Source organism: Borostomias antarcticus (assembly GCF_949987555.1).
Source record: "Borostomias antarcticus genome assembly, chromosome: 5".
Taxonomy (NCBI): Eukaryota; Metazoa; Chordata; class Actinopteri; order Stomiiformes; family Stomiidae; genus Borostomias; species Borostomias antarcticus.
Window position 1 is genome coordinate 27,179,213 of NC_140238.1, and position 20,000 is coordinate 27,199,212.

Here is a 20,000-nt window from a genome sequence, read left to right on the forward strand (position 1 = left end):
CTGGAACCCACCCATATAGACTCCGTCTGGACCCCACCCATATAGACTCCGCCTGGACCACACCCATATAGGCTCCACCTGGACCACACCCATATAGACTCCGCCTGGACCACACCCATATAGACTCCGCCTGGACCACACCCATATAGACTCCGCCTGGACCACACCCATATAGACTCTGCCTGGACCACACCCATATAGACTCCGCCTGGATCACACCCATATAGACTCCGTCTGGACCACACCCATATAGACTGCGCCTGGACCACACCCATAAAGACTACGCCTGGAACCCACCCATATAGTCTCCACCTGGACCACACCCATATAGACCACCAGGCAGACCAGAGCTGCGTTCCGAATCGCATACTACCCTACTATATAGTATGCCAAAACAGGATGTAGTATGTCCCAATACATAGTATACCACATGCAGTATGGCAAAAATACCAGGATGTTCTACTATATCCGGTCGTATTTTGCAGTATGCAAGCCAGCAGGCTGTTCTGGCTATTCTGACCCACAATCCTGTGCGCAGCGGAAATGTGCTAGTCGTGACAGCTGTAGACAAATGTCTGACAGCAACGGATGTGGGCAAATTTCAAGGCGCAATGTTATGACAAGGTAGTATGTCCCAATTGGATGCCTACTGCTTGTAAAGTACGTACTTTCTAAGGGCAACTGTAGTAGGTACTGGTAGAAAGAAGTAAAAGTATGCGATTCGGAACGCAGCCCAGGCCTGTAAGACACACCAGGCGTGAGTTCAATCTAAAAACAGTGTGCACCGTTTTGCTACGGTTTCCAAGCTGAACGACATGTTCCTCGAAAAGGTGTGAAACGGTGTGCGACGGGCTTCGAGCTAGGGTTTCTCTCGTTTGGTGGGTGTGTCAGAGGTGTTACCTAATCAGCAGACTGATATGTGAACCTCGCCGTATCTTCTCAGCTGCCATAGGTGCAATGCTTGCATAACACACAAGGTGTTCAACGCGCCACCGTTTTCATTTCAGTAAATGTTTTGCAACGTCTTGTCGGGGCTGAACTCACCCCAGGTAGTGTATACCTGTCCAGGCCAGGTGACTGACCATGTGGACCACACCCGCCATTTAGACCAACAACTGAGCACAATGACCAAATTGACCTCATCTTTATTGACTGATTGGTAGACTAGACAACACCTGACCTGGGCTCCAGCTGAACCATGGTGCCTGGACTGTGACTGACCACCAACGGTGATGGAAGCACAACAAGGAGGCAAACTGGGGCAAGAGGATAGGACACTAAACCTTGTAGAGCTAACGCTAACCAAGTCATTCTTAATCTATGGTGCTAACTGCTACATCCACAGATCCACAAACATGAAGTATCCATACTAGTTTTCTCTCAGCTAACTGAGCACTTTTGACAGTGTTTGCACTTCAAGTGAAGAGCTATTTCTAAGTACCACTAAGCCAGTGTAATTGTAGTCCTCTGTTGCAGACAACCTTACCTCAGTTACAGTATTTCAGCTCTGTGGCCAGGGGCTAGGTGTGGGGGACAGGACACAGGTAGAGCCTTATGGTATAGTACTATGATTCTAACATGTTACTAATTGAACTGACTCTTATGATTTCTACTCTGTCTTCAGTGTTGAACTGTTTTTATAATGAATACCAGGAGTAATAATCTAATACATTTTCTATTCCTGGAGTAATAATCTTACCATCAACAGCATGATGGCAATAATCCACTGTGATAATGGAAGCATTGACGATCAGATCTACAGTACATACAATTTAGTTTACACCTTTTATAAAAGTCTGATTCTCTTAAAGGTGCTCTGTTCGATTTACTGCACTTTTTGTACAAAATAAATTCTAATATATGCAATAAATAGGTCCAGGGGAGTCATAATATCTGTACAGAAAATATAGCCAACGGTGTTGCCTGTGGAGCAAATGCAGAATTTATTTTTATTATGAGCGAAGCCGGCCCGGCGCTGAGCCCCACCCCCTGAACGGACACAGTATGGAGTAAGGAGTGAAAACTGCCACTTGTTTATATCTGATACACTGCACCACTGCCCCACCTAGTGGCCGAAAAAAGAAAAGAGAAATCGAACTGAGCACCTTTAAAAGATGATCATTGCTATCTTTTTTCCCCCACAGAGCTGCACTGTCTCGATCAGCCAGTCTAATTTTTATGTCTTGTTAAACTGTTATCAGTAACTCTTGCTCAGGAATGAAATTTCTATCAGATTCTATTTTGTAAAATTAAATTCAGAGAAGCTGAATTAAAGAGATGTATGAGAGACTTAGAACCTTCGGCGTGGGTCATTAGTGTGTGTTGAATGAACATGGTGACAGAACATGCATATATTAGTCATCATTTATTTAAATAAAAATACAGTACAAAATATCTGAGATTTATCAGTTAAGGGCTTGATGAAATTCATCCATTATATGAAATAAAAGGAAAAGTGTGAATGTAGGGTAAAGCCTAGTGTATACTGTATGATAAGCTATGGCTCACGCCTCACAGAACAATGAGCCATAGCTTGTACTAGTCTTAAGGAGGAGAAGTAGGATGTGTGTGTCTGTGTCAGTGTGAGTGTGTGAAGCCCGTCAGTGCTCTGAGTCTTAATGGCAGGGATAAGTTAGCGTCTCTATGCCACTGGGGGGTGGTGGCACGGGGAGGCGGAGTTAGAACACTCTGAGCCACACTCGGAAGCTTCAGCAGGGACCACAGCTCTTCCCCTCGGGTTACTATGGAAACCACATCCTCCTCGTTGGAGCACCAGGGCACTGAGGCGCCCCTGGACAGGGTACGCAGCTTAGAGAGGAACAGAGATACCCTGCAAACACACACACGTTGAACAGGGTTGCACTATTATTCACAAGTCTGCATGGGTTTAAAAGTCTGGGAAAAAGGATGTCTGTGTGTGTGTTACCTGGGTATGAGGTCGTGTGAGCGTGACGCCAGTTTAGCGAGCGCACTCATCAGGGAGGTGATGACCCTTGGGGCGGGGCAAGACTGTCCAGAGGGTGGGGCGGAGGAAGTGATTTCAAACAGCACCGCCTCCAATGCCTCAAAACAGGAAGTGATGAGTTCCACGGAACAACGAGCGTCACATGATCCAGACAGGTACTCACCCAGCACCCACACCTGAAACACAGGTTCAAGCACATACTGTTACCATCCTGATTAAGACTATGGATTGATCCACTCTCACACCAAACACACACACGTGTACTACATCCTTACCATGTGTGTGTACAACTCCTCCTTGCAGTAGACATTGGCTGCGGTCCCGGCAAACTCTAGCAGCTCGTGAGATTGGTCCACAATCAAAGAGGGGTGGAGCTTACACAGCCTCAGCAGGTGGCAGCTGAACACTCTATAGAGATACAGAGAGAAGGAGAGAGAGAATGTTGTTACTGACCATGCCTGGAAGGGACACTAACCCCTCCAATATACAGTCAGGTCCATAAATATCGGAAGCATATTTGTAGCGATCGGAAGCATATTTCTGGCTTTTTTTTTTGCCAGAACATCAACGGAGACCAGTGACCACTCTGTGAGTTTCCTGTCTTTGAAAATGAGAGTTAATGGTGTTTCTGAGGGATTTTGTCTATGCACCTATGGATCCATTGAGTGTTAGCGGCAACGGGCTATATCTCGAGAGTGCACCGTTTGACGAAACTTTGATATCGGCCGTTGTATATGACGACACACTAACATAATCATAAATCAAATTGTCACTTTTAATATTTGGTTGCCAATTTGTTGCAGTCAATGACAGCCTGAAGTCTGGAACCCATAGACATCACCAGACGCCGGGTTTCGTCCCTGGTGTTGCTCTGCCAGGCCTCTACTGCAACTGTCTTCACTTCCTGCTTGTTCTTTGGGCGGTTTCCCTTCAGTTTCGTCTTAAGCAAGTGAAATACATGCTCAATTAGATGCAGGTCAGGTGACTGACTTGGCCATTGCAGAACATTCCACTTGTTTGCCTTGAAAAACTCTTTGGTTGCTTTAGCAGTTTGTGTGTGTGTCTAGACTCTCTAAATGCTGTACTGAACTAGACTCTGAGGACATTTGTCCAGATTTTAGTTGCTAAAAGTGCGTGGTTACAATTTGAGAGATTGAACCTGCATTGCAGAACCAATCCAAAGTGGCAAAATGTTTTGATTTAATGATTGGATTCTCCACTCCAGTTTGTTTCACTAGGGACGAAGATAGGGGGAGGACATCATTTCCGGTAAGGCGGGTCCTTCACCCTATTGGGAGATGTAGGCAGTGGCTGTGATTGGTAACGTCGGTTTTCGGTGCTGTTCTAGCAAAGATTGTCAGTGGACATGTCTCCTGAATTTCGGTGGCGGAGATCTGCAAAGTCCGGAATGGTGAGACTAGTGTGTGTCTGAATGTGACCCTGAGTGTGTGTGTGTGTGTGTGTGCGCGCGTGTGCGTACTCACCGGTGTACCTCCTGAGTGTATTTGGTGATGTTGAGGAGCAGACTGCTTCTCTCCAACAGCACCAGGATCAGCTGACCCAGCAACTTGTCATCCGCCACCTGGAACACACGTCATATACACCCTTTGATATGGACGACATGATGAGACAGCCACCTGAACACACACACCACAGTGCACCCTTTAATATGTCTCGCTACATGTCTCTGGTGGTTAGCATGATAGTCAGATACATGTTGTTGTGTCCTGTTACCGTGATGACTGTGTTGAAGTAGACATGCAGCAGCACAGGGACGGTCTGAGCGCATTGGATGACCCTTGGCCAATCAACGGCCTCTGCCAGTAGTTCGTGGAGCTCACTCAGGCGGTCTATGGTGTCACCTAGGGAGTATCATAAAAACAAAAAAATCCTTCTATTGTCCATTATGCAATCCCCCACCGGTGTTTATAATCCTTGGAACTGTCATGGTCACCTGACCCCGCCTCCCCTCGAAGCAGGAAGAGAAACAGCCCACGGTGGGAGGGGCTACGGAACGCCTCCAGTGACAACAGGCCACGTCCACCTGGCTCTGATATGGGGAAACATGTCGACCTGATATACACGCACGCACGCACGCACACACGCACACACACACACACACCAAGAAGTGAGTAGGAGTGTCATTTATGTATGTGTGTGTGTGTATATGTATTTATGTATGTGTGTGTATGTGTGTGTGTGTGTGTATGTATGTATGTGTGTGTGTACCTGAACTGTAGGAACAGGGCAGCACTGAGACAGGGCAGGTCCAGTAGAGAGTGCAACAGCTCCACTGCAGTACCTGCTGTCACCAGTGAGGGCAGCAGATCCACAAAATCATCTATTACTGCTGGACTGTCCCATGCTAGGAACTACAGAGAGAGAGAGAGCGAGAGAGGGAGGGGCAGAAACGGAGAGAAAGAGAGAGTGAGAGGTCTATAAGACCATATAAGCAAATGTGTGTGTGTGTCTCACCTTGAGGAGGTTGGGGAAGGAGTGTGTGTACAGGGGGACTCTCTGTTGTAGCAGAGGCAGGTTGAACCTGAGGAAGCGGAGCAGCTCGTGGGCCAGGAACGGATCGGTGAACAGCTCGGCAGGGAAGCGTCCCAACACCAACCTCCACACACACTCACCATCCACTACAGCAGTCTCGCCTACACACACACACACACACACACACACACACACACACACACACACACACACACACACACACACACACACAGTCTAAATGATACCCAACAGCACTTACAATGGGCTATATGCATGATCAGTACACACACACACACACAGGCTGACCGTGGTGGAGGTAGAACTGTGCGATGGGAAGAAGGACTCTGGCGTAGGTGAGGTCGGAGCTGAGGCGACCGCAGAGGGCCTTCACACACGGGAACGCTCGGTACACCAGAGAGGCGTCCTCCGCACACACACAGTCCAGGATACATACCGCCTCCACCAGGCACTAACAACAACCACAACAACAACAAGATGGTCAGAGATATGTGGGGATATGTGTGTATGTATGTATGTATTCTATGGGGGTAGTTTGTGGAATGAATTTTAGAATAGAATAGGAAGTTTATTCGCCATGTGTAACAAGTACAGGTACATTGGAATTCTTGTCATCACTTGTCCTTACAGTATCTTATCAGTGCTAATCAGTTCCTCATTCCAGTCCTAGGTACTCAGTTAGACATTGAAATGTTCCCAAACTGGCAATTTATTATACTATCTTTATGTCTATCAGTCTATCAGTATCATCCTCATCTACATATCCCATCCGATCACGGATGACTATGTCTGTGTCCATGATGTTGAGTTTGTAGTGTTGATGAGTGTTACTGTGTATATGAAGTTAGACCACGACAGACAGACTCACCGCTTTCTGCAGCTCTGCGTCGGTTCTTTTGAGAGCCTCTACGTCATACAAAAGAAGCAAGCGTTCAGAATAACTGCAGTACGCAAACAGTATCAAACATCTGACCACACACACACACACACACACACACACACACACACACACACACACACACACTCACTGCGGTCACTCTGTTCGATGAGTCGCTGGCAGTACTGGAAGGCCTTCTCTCTCAGGCGCTCTTTGGGTGGAAGCAGTCGACTGGAGGAGGAACTGACAGAAACCATGGAAACCACCGAACCCTCTATCTCGGAGCGGTCATCTGCAAGCCCAGGGGTCAGAGTTAAAAAAAAAAAAAATCCTAATAAATAATCAGATAAAATCCAAAACTAGAAATGTGGCTCAGAGAGCACAGACCTCCGCCCATGAATGCATTTTGTAGCTGGGTCTGTGCACATGTGCGTGCGAGCAGGGCATGTTTGTTTTGCTGCAATCGTTAGATCAAGAGCTTAATGCAAGTCAAAACCCCTTGTCTCTATGACATTCCCTCATTGAGATATGGCCGTTTCGGCCCCCACCCCCCACCCACCCATTGACAATAAATTTTTGGCTCCTGAGCCCAAATCGGTGGAGTTCTCCCACTTATTTTTACCCTGGAGAAATAAGCGTTCCTGAGCCCAAGTCTAAAAATTGACTGGAGGTGGCTGGAGGTGACTGGTGGCTGTGTTTGGGAGGCTCTGTGGCGCCCCCCTCGGGTTGCAGGTGGTGGGGGGCAGTGCGGTGCACTCCGGGCTCTCTCTCCCAGTCCAAACCCTGTGTCTCTAGCTCCCCACCCAGGGAACTGGCTTTTCTAAATTTTGTTTTCATTCATGGATCTGGGCCATGATTCGGATCCACTCCAAAATGTAATGGGTTCTAAGTTGGACCATGCTACACCCTTCCACGAGTTTCATGAAAATCGGTCCAGTAGTTTTTGCATAATCTTGCTAACAGACAAACAAACAAAGAAACAAATGCACCCACCTACACACGCCACCGAAAACATTACCTCTCGCCCTGCTCTGTCACGGCGGTAATCAAAGATGGAGGTTAAATGTCACTGTCAGGTGACAAGATTTAGCGAGAAAGATGATTGGAGGTAATACTGAGGTGAGACTGAACGTTGAGACACAGTATGAAGTCCAGTGATTCATGACGGCGAAACTAATTACTAGTACGCCGCGATCTGGAGCTGCTGACATGGTTCAGCTCACCCCGCTGCTATCTACAGCTGCAGACGTAGAATCCCGGGCTGGACTGGAAGCCGGTGAACTGCACGGTCCTGACATGCTGCGCCTCAACCGTTTACGTCTCGCGTGTGTATCAGGAGAGGGCCGAACACCGCAGCCAATCAGAGTTAGAGGGAGAGGTCAATCGCTCATTAGACAGAGTCATCATGCATGTATCTTCACTGAGGCGGATAGGGACAGAAGGAACTCTGCTCCTGATTCAGAGAAGGTCCTGAAGGAGGTAAGAGGCGCACAGACACGACGGCACCGAGCGGTCCAGGAGGAGGGAGGCCGGCCTCAGGGGTGTGTTGCAGAAAGAGATAGTATGAGAGGGCTGGGAGTCCATCAATGCTGCCCTGCCATGTTACCTTCCACCTGCCACACAGACACACACACGCAGACCCCCCCCCACACACACACACACACACACGTGTGTCTCTCATACAAAGGCATGCCCGCCCTGCACACACACACACACACCTTACCGTGAGAGAGGACACTGAGCAGCAGTTTGTTTACCGGAGCTGCTAAAAGCACAGAGGAGTAATAAGGCCAGTCACAGTCAGCAGCCAATCACAACACTTCTTAGGCTAGCGGTCAGGGGTTAAGGGCGTGGTTATACCAGTGTCTGTGCCGCTGGCGTTGCCATCGGCAGCAGAGTGGTACGTCAACAGCCAATGGCGGAGCATGGAGAAGGAGTGGACGTTCATCCACTGGTCCTCGGAGAAGCCCTGACTCACACACAGCACCGTGAAGAAATCCCCTGACACAGTGCCGTCCAGCTCTGCTATGGACCCCGGCTACGCGCACACGAAGGACACACACACACACACACACACACACACACACACACACACACACACACACACACACACACACACACACACTTCTTATAAGATGTACTTTAGATAGTAAGAAACATAGCTTCACTGAGAGGACACATGCAAGTGAAAAACAGTAGAAAATAGCTACTTCAAAGTAATAAAATAAAATAAGCCACTACAGACTGAGGATCAGTGTTCAGCTCAGTCACCTGACGAGATCTGGGCCCGGCGAAGAATCCTCCTGAAGACAACACCCCCCCTTGCTGAGTACTGGCGTAGCGCAGCCAATCAACCATCTTCTTACTGAGCAAGGTCTCATGATCTACAACGATGTACGCGCGCGCACACACACACACACACACACACACACACACACACACACACAAAGTCAAAACAGCCATATCTCTCTCTCATAAATATGTGTGTGTGTGTGAGTCTCACCTTCGGTAAGGCTCTCTGGGCTATGGGTGATGATGGCATTCAGGATGGGCAGAGAGTGAGCGTTAGAGTGTGTGTGTGTGTGAGGCGGTCCGTCTGTTGGCCGTGCATCCAGGCTGCGCAGGACGAGAGAGGAGAGCGCTGACAAATCTCTCTGGGACCCCGTCTGAGACAGATACACACACACACACACACACACACACACACACACACACACACACACACACACACACACACTGTTCTGCAGCTGATAATGATAATAGTCAACTCTTAGCAGAAACTATGCAATGGTGGAGTTTGTGCGTGTGTGTGTGTGTTTACCTGTGAGAGCAGTAAGGCAGCAGTGTGGCTAGTCAGTGGGCTGTGGTCCAGTAGGTTGTAGGTCTGTCCCTGGCCAGTAGGGGGCAGCGTCTCCCTGAGGACCATGCTGCTCAGCACCTGCAGCTGCTCCACAGAGGAAGAGACCAGCAGGGTGGCCAGGTGCCTCTGCAGCTCCTCCGGCAGCCTATGGTTAGCAAAGACACAAGTAACATTACCGTGACCACATTTGAATGTAGTGACAGACAGGTAGAGTTAGACAGGAGTGGAGGCAGAGACAGATGCAGATGGAAACAGTGACAGAGGCAGCCACAGACCCCGAGAAACAGATGAAAACAGATGGCTAGCGTCTTACGTTCTGGTGAATTTGGTGGCAGAGAGAATTAGGTGCAGTCTCTGTAGTGAGTCCACTGTCTCGTGTCCATGGTCCTTCCGATGCAGAAGCTTGGTGATCCTGCTGTTGAACTTCTGCAGTTCAGGCTCCTGGATCTCCCTGCACTCATCCACAGGAAGGCGACGTCGAGGACAGCGACAAAAAAACACAGATGTAGGTGGAAATAAGCACTTGACACAGCAACCATTAACAGTTTGCCATAAATGGTAAATGTCAGGTGCCACCATGAAACTCAAGCTAACATATGATAATAATGTTAGCCCAAGTAGTTCACACTGTGTTGTTTTTTCCATGTCACTTGTTCCTTTGACCCATGTTAAGGGATTGTCCAGGGCGGGATGCGAACCTGCAACATTGTGCTCGCAAGTCAGATGTGCTAACAACTATGCAAGAAAGATATCTCTATAAGCAGAGTCGTTAGCACATCCTTTATACTAGGGGAGTGAGTTTCACCCGCTACTCGCTACCACCACCTCGGAGGACAACACTCACTCCACAAGGGTTTACGAGGCCTCACGATTCACTCGATTACACTCAGTCCTCTAAATTCACTCCACACCACTGGACATCCAGGTCATGGCACCATTGTGACGGACTTCATTTCGCTCAGCGTTGTGTTTTCCATGTTAAGGGATTGTCCAGTAACTCGATTGCAATTATATGTATGTATGTATGTATGTATGTATGTATGTATGTATGTATGTATGTATGTATGTATGTATAGGCTATAGTAGCCTATGGTATGACATAAAGCCACGTATGCCATCTAGTCATCCATGTTATAATGAGATAGAAGACCTTTGTGGCTGTACTTTGTAAATAAACCAAATTCTGATTCTAAAAGATACTGGTGGCGGTGATAAGCCAGCTGTGCTAGCTAAATCTAGCTAGTGCACAACAATACACAATAGAGCTAGCTCACCTAACGTTAGCTACTATGCAATATGACAGCTCACATTACTGATGCCGTCAGAGGTAAAGGATATTTCACCTGTAGCTTATTTGCCTTACCTTGCTTGTTTGACCAAACTCTCTGGGCCAGCCGCATACATAATGACAAACGTCAAGCACCCCAGTCAAAACTCAGGCGGATGGTAAACAGTCCGCTCGTGAAAAAAACCCTGACTGAAAATCACGAGACCTCTTAGTTCCGCTTTACAGTGGTGCAGTGCCAAGTACCGCCAGCAGAGGGCTATGTTTTGTCCGAAATAAAACCCTCTCCTCTAGAATGAGGACTAGGAACCAGACCTCAATGGTCAAGACGAGGACACATCAGCACTGCCAATAAATGATCATGCAAAATATTTTTATATCCAATACATTATTTTATTTTCATGTGTAAAAAAGCTATTGTGTGTACACACGTGTGTGTTAGTAGACAGGAGGCAGAGGAGGAGCGGAGAGAGACAGTGGGGAGTTGACAGTGATTAGAAGCATGGAAATGTACAAAAGAGGGAGTGGAGGTAGTGCAATAAGGCACAGAAAGGCACAATATACATTAGCCTATACACAATATACAGGGTGTGCAAAGTTCTAAAGCACAAAAGAGTGAAAATAGTATTCATAGAGAAAATAGTACAAATAAAAAAATAATAAAAAGAAGAAGAAGAAGACCTTCATAACAACAAACTGGTAGAACATGTTGAGCATCTCCAGGTTCTTCATGACATGAGATGTTAATGCCACTGGTCTGTTCATTATTTGTAGCTGTGCGTTGTCCCTGGTGTTTCCGGTGCCATCTTGTAAGTTTGTAAGCTTTGTCTTTTGTTCTCCACTTGTTGAGTGTGTACCTTGGTTTTATTGTTTAGTCTTTGGTTTAGTTTTTTACCTCTCGTGGTGCCTTTAAGAAACATTTTGTGGAAACTGCTGAAACTTCAATGTTACAAACACCAGTGACATTTACATGCAACCCTTGATTGCCTAAGTTTAGTTTTAGTTTATTTATTTAAAATAGGGACAGCACATATTCATAAACATTTAAATAAATACATATGCCAGCAGGCAAATTTTCATCTGTAGTCCCTTGTCAGGTTGATGGCAGAATAAAAAAAATCACAATTCACAATACACAATTACAAACACAGTCCATAAAACATAGCAGAGTAGTCCACCTGACCTAAAACTTACTCCATACAGTAACAAACACATAACCCCCCCCCCCCACACACACACACACACACTCCCACACACACGCACACACACCACTCTCAGTGACTGCGTGCACACACAGGCACACACACACGCGCGCAAGCACACACACACTCACGCAACAGATCAGTGTTGACACTGCTGGTTCTCCAGGAGCCATTTATTAATACTACGTTTAAATGAGTAGAAGGTTGAGGACTCTCTAATTGATTGTGGCCCTTAATTCCACTGATGGGATGATTTGAAGGAGAAAACAGCCTGGCCAAATGCACTGATTATGAATGGGACCTAGTCATAGTGTGAAACTATATATGGCTTCTCACTTGGGAGGTAACTCAAGAAAGATCATGACTTGCCCTTGGTGTAAACTTGTGAGTTCATGCTCAGGGTGATGCAGAATAAAAATGCGGATGCATACTTATTGGGCTGTGACATGATTTTAAAGATATTTAAAAGTTTTTAAATTATGGTCAAAGCAATTCTGCTGATACTCATTTGTCATTAGTCTCCACTTCATGCACACATCCCCATAGTTCCATTTAGCTTAGCTATTAGCCTTTGTGCACAGTTTGTCCTTAAGTATCCCAGTATAGTTTGGTGAATTTTTTAAATGTGTTTGTCATCCTCTAGGGGAGGGGAAAAAAAATAATTATGAAAAAGAAATAAAAGCTTAGTGCAGCCTAAAGCTAGACCAGGACTTGTTCCTAAGTTGTAGCAGTTACTGCTTCTTCTTGTTTGCGTCTCTTCATCTGACCAGTCTGCTTACATCACTTTTAATCAGTCCCATCTGTGTTCAATCCATTCAGTTTTCATTCAATCAGTTCCACAACTCATTCCCGTCAGTATGTAGGTCTACTAAAAATGTTTTGTCCAGTTTTCCTAAAGTGTAAATAAGCTGTGGCATTATCCTTTTTTGTTAGAGCCATCTGAAGCCAGCCATGCTCTCCTCATATTCACTGCAAATGTTCGCTCAATAAATCCTTCATGATTATGACATTTTCATGACATGATAGATGTGTGACATTTTTCAGAATTATATCTCAAGTAATTGCTCTTGTTTCGCGAGAAAAAAATACACTACCCACAATCCTATAGTGCAACAGCACAAGCGCCACCAATCAGACATCACTGTTGTCAACCCCACCCAACACGTGTTATGTTGTTGTAGTGACCGGATATGCCCACTTGGGGGCAGCTCTGGGCGGGTTCAACTTCACAGCGGTGTAGTGCACATCCTCTTCCTGTTTCTTGGGCCCCAGTGATTGGATGATGGAGTAGAGGGGGACATCCTCCTGGGTCTTGGAGCGAGGGAAGTGGGCTTCAGTAGCCTACTGAAGCCAGATATGTACATACATATGAGTAAGACAGCTGTCAACGGACTGTAAAGTGGACTGTATTTTCATGAGGACTGTAGGGGGAGACGGAGCACTACCAAAACGCTAAACACGGATGAAAATTAAGCGATATGGCAGAATACAGAATACAAGACGCATTTAAGTCCAAAACAGTCTGAAAGTTGATTTTCGTGCCCTCTTTCACTGAAAGAAGGCGCAAAAAACAAGTTTTATTTGGATTTGTATGGGTAAGCCAGGCTTACCCTGGCTTATAGGAGCAATCGCCACTGGTTTGTGACCGCCGTCGGAAGGACAAGCGCTCTGCTAATTCCCTTCCTGCCCAAGGGATTGTGACACATTCAAACAGGGCAGTATGGCCACGGCGGACGTGGGTGCACACATCCCTTTATCAACCTCAGAAGAGAGACCGACTGGTGTCACGTCTGCTAAAAGGCAGGGGAAGACACCGTGGCTCGAAATTGCAGGTGCGTTAGAACATCACTGGCGAGACTATGGTCATCACGGCTGCGGTTACACTCCGTGTCTCGAACCGGACACATCAAAGTTTTCCGATGGGACCGGAACCCTGGCCAGCTCGGTCTGGTGACTCTCGTCGTATTCACTAACGGACGTGCTAGTACATTACCGGCGAGACCTGCAGTCGTCACGTCTGTTGTTTCCACAGGGGAAGACTCTGCGGCTTGAGCCGGACCCATCACAGTTTTCCAATGGGACCGGAGCCCTGGCCGGCTCAGTCACGTCGTACTAGTCTGGGGCCTTTCTCGTTCGGTGTTGTTTCGCCGGTCTAGAGCGGAAGCGCGATGACGCATCGCATAATCAGCCGGTCTGGACCGGAAGACGAACAGTTGTTGTAATGTTTTTACTGTAGGCTGCACATGGTGAAGTTTCGAGTAGATAACATTCGCGATGGTATCACCAGGCATAAAACCGACGAAAATTGTAAAAGAAGATGCGAGGAGAACTACCGGTTAAGGAAAAATAAAGCAAGCGGATGTTGGAGGCGGGCTCTACAGGCTCGAGCCGGATGATGGGGCGGGCTTAAGGCAGTGAAGTAAATAGGTCGTACTCACTAATGGACAAGTTAGTATCACAACATCCTCCCCCCTCCTCCGTGCAAAGGAGCTACAACACGGCTATGCCGCTTGTAGCTCGACTAGGCACCCATGAGATACAGACTGTACAATCAAAAATTAATTATTGCCTTAATGGAAACGTCCCCCCCGCGCTCTTTTAAGAGCGGCAAAGACAGTAACGCATCTCGACGGGATCTCCTGCAGCAATGCAGAGATCTTGACATCAGCGAGGCAGGATTGGCGGACCACACCTGGCGTGTGGAGTGGGAGGCAAACACCTCCAGACTCTGTGATTTCATCCTGGCCACCATAAATCCAAATACTTAAACAAAAAAACTATTTTTAATGCCTTTGCTTCAGAAATACAAGCTTATTATCTGTCCCTCAAAGGTTCAGTGAATAAAAAAGTTCTGAGATGTATTAGATACTTGCAGTTTGATATCTGTATAATAGTCCGCTCCTCTGGTGATGATTGAGGCACTAGACATTAATTATTCAAATATTAGCTTTTTTTTATTTTTTTTATTTTATTTGTATTTTATTGTATTTTATTTGTATTTGTTACAGTATTATCCATCCATCCATCCATCCATCTTCATCCGCTTATCCGGGGTCAGGTCGCGGAGGCAGCAGTTCCAGCAGGGGGCCCCAGACATCCCTTTCCCTGGCAGCATCAACCAGCTCTGCCTGGGGAATCTTTAGCCGCTCCCAGGCCAGTGCGGAGATATAGTCCCGCCACCTAGTCCTGGGTCTACCCCGTGGCCTCCTCCCAGCCGGACACGCCTGGAACACCTCCCTAGGGAGGCGCCCAGGAGGCATCCTCACTAGATGCCCGAACCACGTCAACTGGCTCCTTTCGACACAAAGGAGCAGCGGCTCTACTCCGAGTCTCCCGGATGACTGAACTTCTCACCCGATCTCTCAGGGAGACCCCAGCTACCCTCCGGAGAAAACTAATTTCGGCCGCTTGTATCCGTGATCTCATTCTTTTGGTCATGACCCATCCTTCATGACCATAGGTGAGGATGGGGACGAAGATAGACCGGTAGATTGAGAGCTTTGCCTTTTGGCTCAGCTCTCTTTTCGTCACAACAGTGGGGTAAAGCGACTGCAGAACTGCACAAGCTGCTCCGATTCTCCGGCCAAACTCCCTCTCCATGGTTCCCTCACTCGTGAACAAGACCCCCAGATACTTGAATTCCTTCACTTGGGGTAAGGACTCATTTCCTACTTGGAGCGGACAGACCACCGGTTTCCTGCTGAGAGCCATGGCCTCAGACTTAGAAGTGCTGATTCTCATCCCAGCCGCTTCACACTCAGTTGCGAACCTATTCAGAGAGTGCTGGAGGTCGCAGGCAGATGATGCCATCAGGACCACATCATCTGCAAATAGCAGCGACGCGATCCCCAGCTCACCGAACTGCAAACCCACCTCCGCACGACTAAGCCTCGATATCCTGTCCATGAAAATCACAAACAGGATTGGTGACAAAGCGCAGCCCTGGCGGAGGACAACCCCCATCGGAAAGGAAGACGACTTACTGCCGAGAACCCGGACACAGCTCTCGCTCTGGGTGTACAGGGATTGGATGGCCCTGGATGGGTTCGACTATCGGCCGGACCCTCCTTTCCAGCACCTTGGGAGTACACTTTCCCTGGGAGGCCGAGTAATGTGATGCCTCTATAATTGGCACACACCCTCTGGTCCCCTTTTTTGAATATTGGGACCACCACCCCAGTCTGCCACTCCTTTGGCACTGACCCGGACTTCCACGCAATGTTAAAGAGGCGTGTCAACCAAGACAGCCCCTCAACACCCAGCGTCTTCAGTATTTCTGGACGGATCTCATCAGTTACAGTACAGTTAAAGTATTATAGTGCAGCAAACATTACTTTCAACAGTTAGATGTACAAACGTAACTATTGTTGTAAATACATTTAAGTTTGTTGAATTAAAACAACTACTTCCGAGACGGATTCATTCAGTGTACAGGTCACTCCAAAACATTATTTACATGTTATAAAAATCCAGTAGAAATTTGAGAATTTCCCTGGACAGTGTCAACTATCACTATGTTTTAAAGATGTACAGTAGACCTACTATACAACACCAGCAGCAGTGTTTATAAATTGCTTTCCTTCATTCAAAGTAAATCCGGTGAGAGCCAGCTACAAACCATGGCTGGTCATTAGCTGGTCTTGCTGGATTTACCAGGTCTGTCTGGTCAGTCTCACCCTGTTAGTCTTAAAGCTACATGAGATAACTCGGCACTTTGGCAGCCCCTCTGGTCGTGATAAAATTGGCACTGCGTGTTAAGAACCACACTTCCCACAATCCCCCACTCACTCGCTGTAATGATGGGGGGGGGAAATGATAACAAACGTGCGTGCGCAGACTGGATTGGAAGATTGTAGCTACTTTCTGGAAGGATGGCTTCAATGCAGGTAAATACCAGTCTTCTTTCTTGTATGTGCATGTAGATTTTGTTTCGCTGGGCGAAGTGTTTGTTGTCTTCCTGATGTTGTGACACACGAAACGTGTCACTTCCGTTTCCACCACAAGATTTCCCGCCAGTGTACTAACCAGTATACCGAAATACTAAAATAATAAATTCACATGCAGTCTCATGTCACAAAAATGATTTTTGGGGTCTTGTTAAGGCCAATTCATAAACTAATAGCAAGTAAAAGTGAATATTGAACCATAAAAAAAGTTATCTCATTGAGCTTTAAGGGGGCGTAACCGTAGGACCTCGTCTCATTGTTGCTTGCGGCTTTAATTTGATTTTTATTACACATTTTATTGCACAAAGTCTCTTAGTCCACAGGCAAAGAATGTTCAGAGACTTTATTCTCAAATGAAATCAGTACAAGCACAAGACATAACAAGTAACCCCAAACTGAACAAACCTAATTTTGAGGCCAATGAGGTAGATGGTGATGGTCTAGATGACCCTTCTCCACACACCCTGGTCCAGCATACCAGAGTTTAGTTCATCAGCACTGTAGCCAGGGTCCTTCCTCAGCATGTCCACTTATCTTTCGAGCACCACGTGTGTCTTCACCATGCTTGGGTTCCCAGAGGACAAGGTTTGAAGTGATGAGGTCAGGAGGGCGTTTCCTATGGCTGGCTATCCTCAGTCTCCGCTGACGTATCTTTGTGGTCAGGAGAGGTAGATCAATGTAGAGGTCAACTTTGTTCATGTGTTGCATCCACCAGACGTCCTTGACCTGAAGAGGTAGGCATAGACCCTACCCACTTACTCACCCACCTACCTACCTACCTACCTACCTACCTACCTACCTACCTACCTACCTACCTACCTACCTACCTACCTACCTACCTACCTACCTACCTACCTACCTACCCATCTAAATACCCACCTACCTATCTACCTACCTACCCATCTACCTACCTATCTACCTACCTACCTACCTACCCATCTACCTACCTATCTACCTACCTACCTACCTACCTACCCACCCATCTACCTACCTACCCCTCTACCTACCTATCTACCTATCTACCTACCTACCCATCTATCTACCTACCTACCCACCCATCTACCTACCTACCCATCTACCTACCTACCTACCTACCCATCTAACTACCTACCTACCTAGTCACCTACCTACCTACCCAACTACCTACCCACCTACCTACCTACCTACTTACCCATCTACCCACCTACCTACCTACCCACCGACCTACCTACCTACCCACCTAACCAAGTCTACACCTACCTCCGTACGGCCGAGGACATCTTGTGGATGGAACACATGAACATTGTTGACCTCTACATTGGTCTACTGCTGATGAACACAAAGATACATCAGTGGAGACTAAGGATAGCTGACCATATCGAAAGCCCTGACCTCATCACTTCAAACCTTGTCCTCTGGGAACCCAAGCATGGTAAAGCCACACGTGGTGCTCTGAAGACAACATACGTGGATATGATGAAGAAGGTCATGGAGAGTGGTGGTTTGTCAGATGGAGCTGTGTGAGGATGTTAGGGCTAGCGGAGGAGGACCCAAAAGCAGACTCAAAAGGCTTGGAGGTGAAGCCCGGAGGCATGTTTATTTAATACGGGCCAGGCAGGATCAGGTCGGAGAGGCAAGCGGGGGTCAGGCAGGGACATGGTAGTCAGACTTCTCGCAAAAGAGCTTATGATGCAGAGAGAGCTCAGGACCTCGTCTCCAGTGGACCTTGGGCGATCGTGGAGTGTCCGGCTCAGATTGTCCCTTTACCAGCACACCACTAGACACCATGGGGGTGGATAAGGTGCTAGCGGGGCTGTCTCCTCTACTGGTCCTGGTGATCGCGAATGGTGGTCTGACAGATGGAGCTGTGATAGAAGGGACTGGGTCAGATGGACCTGTGACAGACGGGGCTGTGTCAGGTGCCTCTGACAGACTTCTTCAGAAGTGGTCGCCTCTTGACAGACTTCTTCCCACTTCTTACGAATGAGCCTCTGACGCCGAGAGAGCTCCAGATCTCGTCTCCAGTGGGGCTCGGGTGATCGTGGAACGTCCGGGTCAGATTGTCCGTTTACCAGCACACCACTAGATGCCATGGGGGTGGATAAGGCGCTAGCGGGGCTGTCTCCTCTACTGGTCCTGGTCATAGAGAGTGGTGGGGTGACAGAGGGAACTGTGACAGAAGGGACTGGGTCAGATGGGGCTTTGTCAGGTGCCCTCTTCATTAGAGAGTCGGAGGTGGAAGTAGGCTCTCTTTGATAGGCTCCTTCCAACTTCTCGCAAAAGAGCTTATGATGCAGAGAGAGCTCAGGACCTCGTCTCCAGTGGACCTTGGGCAATCGTGGAGTGTCCGGCTCAGATTGTCCCTTTGCCAGCACACCACTAGACACCATGGGGGTGGATAAGGTGCTAGCGGGGCTGTCTCCTCTACTGGTCCTGGTGATCGCGAATGGTGGTCTGACAGATGGAGCTGTGATAGAAGGGACTGGGTCAGATGGACCTGTGACAGACGGGGCTGTGTCAGGTGCCCTCTTCATCAGAGAGTCCAAGGTGGAAGTGGTCGCCCCTTGACAGACTTCTTCCCACTTCTTACGAATGAGCCTCTGACGCTGAGAGAGCTCCAGATCTCGTCTCCAGTGGGGCTCGGGTGATCGTGGAACGTCCGGGTCAGATTGTCCCTTTACCAGCACACCACTAGACGCCATGGGGGTGGATAAGGCGCTAGCGGGGCTGTCTCCTCTACTGGTCCTGGTCATGGAGAGTGGTGGGGTGACAGAGGGAACTGTGACAGAAGGGACTGGGTCAGATGGGGCTTTGACAGGTGCCCTCTTCATTAGAGAGTCGGAGGTGGAAGTAGGCGCTCTTTGATAGGCTCCTTCCAACTTCTCGCAAAAGAGCTTATGATGCAGAGAGAGCTCAGGACCTCGTCTCCAGTGGACCTTGGGCGATCGTGGAGTGTCCGGCTCAGATTGTCCCTTTGCCAGCACACCACTAGACGCCATGGGGGTGGATAAGGCGCTAGCAGGGCTGTCTCCTCTACTGGTCCTGGTCATAGAGAATGGAGGTCTGAGAACATTACCTTCCTTAGTTGTATAAGGTAGTGAGTTCAAGGAGAGGCCTGAGTTCAAGCCCTGGGTGATGCAGACATAATAAATAGGCTATGCTAATGCTATGCTAATGCATAGCCTGCTCGGGCATTATAGCCTACTGTGCGGATGTCAGCACATGATTTTGAAGATATTTTTAATTTAAGTATGAAGTTTTAAATAATTTGGGTCCGGGCAGAGACCCTTGTGTATTTGTCATTCGTCTCCTCTTCCTCCTTCCTCTTCCTTCGCAAAACCCAGTGCTGCGCAGCAGCTGAACTTTCAATCAATT

At 47.8% G+C, this 20,000-nt stretch overlaps 1 protein-coding gene across 2 annotated transcripts; it reads right to left on the reverse strand.

Annotated features, from left to right (window-relative positions):
* Positions 1–2,421: 2,421 nt before the first annotated feature.
* On the reverse strand, positions 2,422–10,666 carry ap5z1 (adaptor related protein complex 5 subunit zeta 1). Of its 2 annotated transcripts, XM_084437978.1 has the most exons (18): positions 10,577–10,666; positions 9,527–9,664; positions 9,175–9,358; positions 8,857–9,019; positions 8,625–8,737; positions 8,214–8,391; positions 8,077–8,118; positions 6,505–6,645; positions 6,345–6,382; positions 5,765–5,927; positions 5,441–5,619; positions 5,195–5,337; positions 4,920–5,038; positions 4,700–4,827; positions 4,450–4,547; positions 3,241–3,373; positions 2,927–3,141; positions 2,422–2,830 (listed from the first exon to the last, which is right to left on the reverse strand). In XM_084437978.1, the coding sequence occupies exons 1-18, from the start codon at positions 10,615–10,617 to the stop codon at positions 2,578–2,580; spliced, it is 2,469 nt and encodes an 822-aa protein (XP_084294104.1). In that variant the 5' UTR covers positions 10,618–10,666; the 3' UTR covers positions 2,422–2,577. The 2 variants fall into 2 exon arrangements, with proteins under 2 accessions (XP_084294104.1, XP_084294105.1); XM_084437979.1 differs by lacking the exon at positions 8,077–8,118.
* Positions 10,667–20,000: the final 9,334 nt, after the last annotated feature.

What these genes read in the sequence shown, in the direction of transcription:
- ap5z1 (XM_084437978.1), bottom strand. Translation starts at nt 10,617, where the DNA reads ATGTATGCGGCTGGCCCAGAGAGTTTGGTCAAACAAGCAAG. An exon ending in CCCAGAGAGCCTTACCGAAG is followed by an intron (nt 8,738 to 8,856) that starts GTGAGACTCACA and finishes ACATCGTTGTAG; the next exon opens with ATCATGAGACCTTGCTCAGT. An exon ending in ACTTCAACACAGTCATCACG is followed by an intron (nt 4,548 to 4,699) that starts GTAACAGGACAC and finishes CGTGTGTTCCAG; the next exon opens with GTGGCGGATGACAAGTTGCT.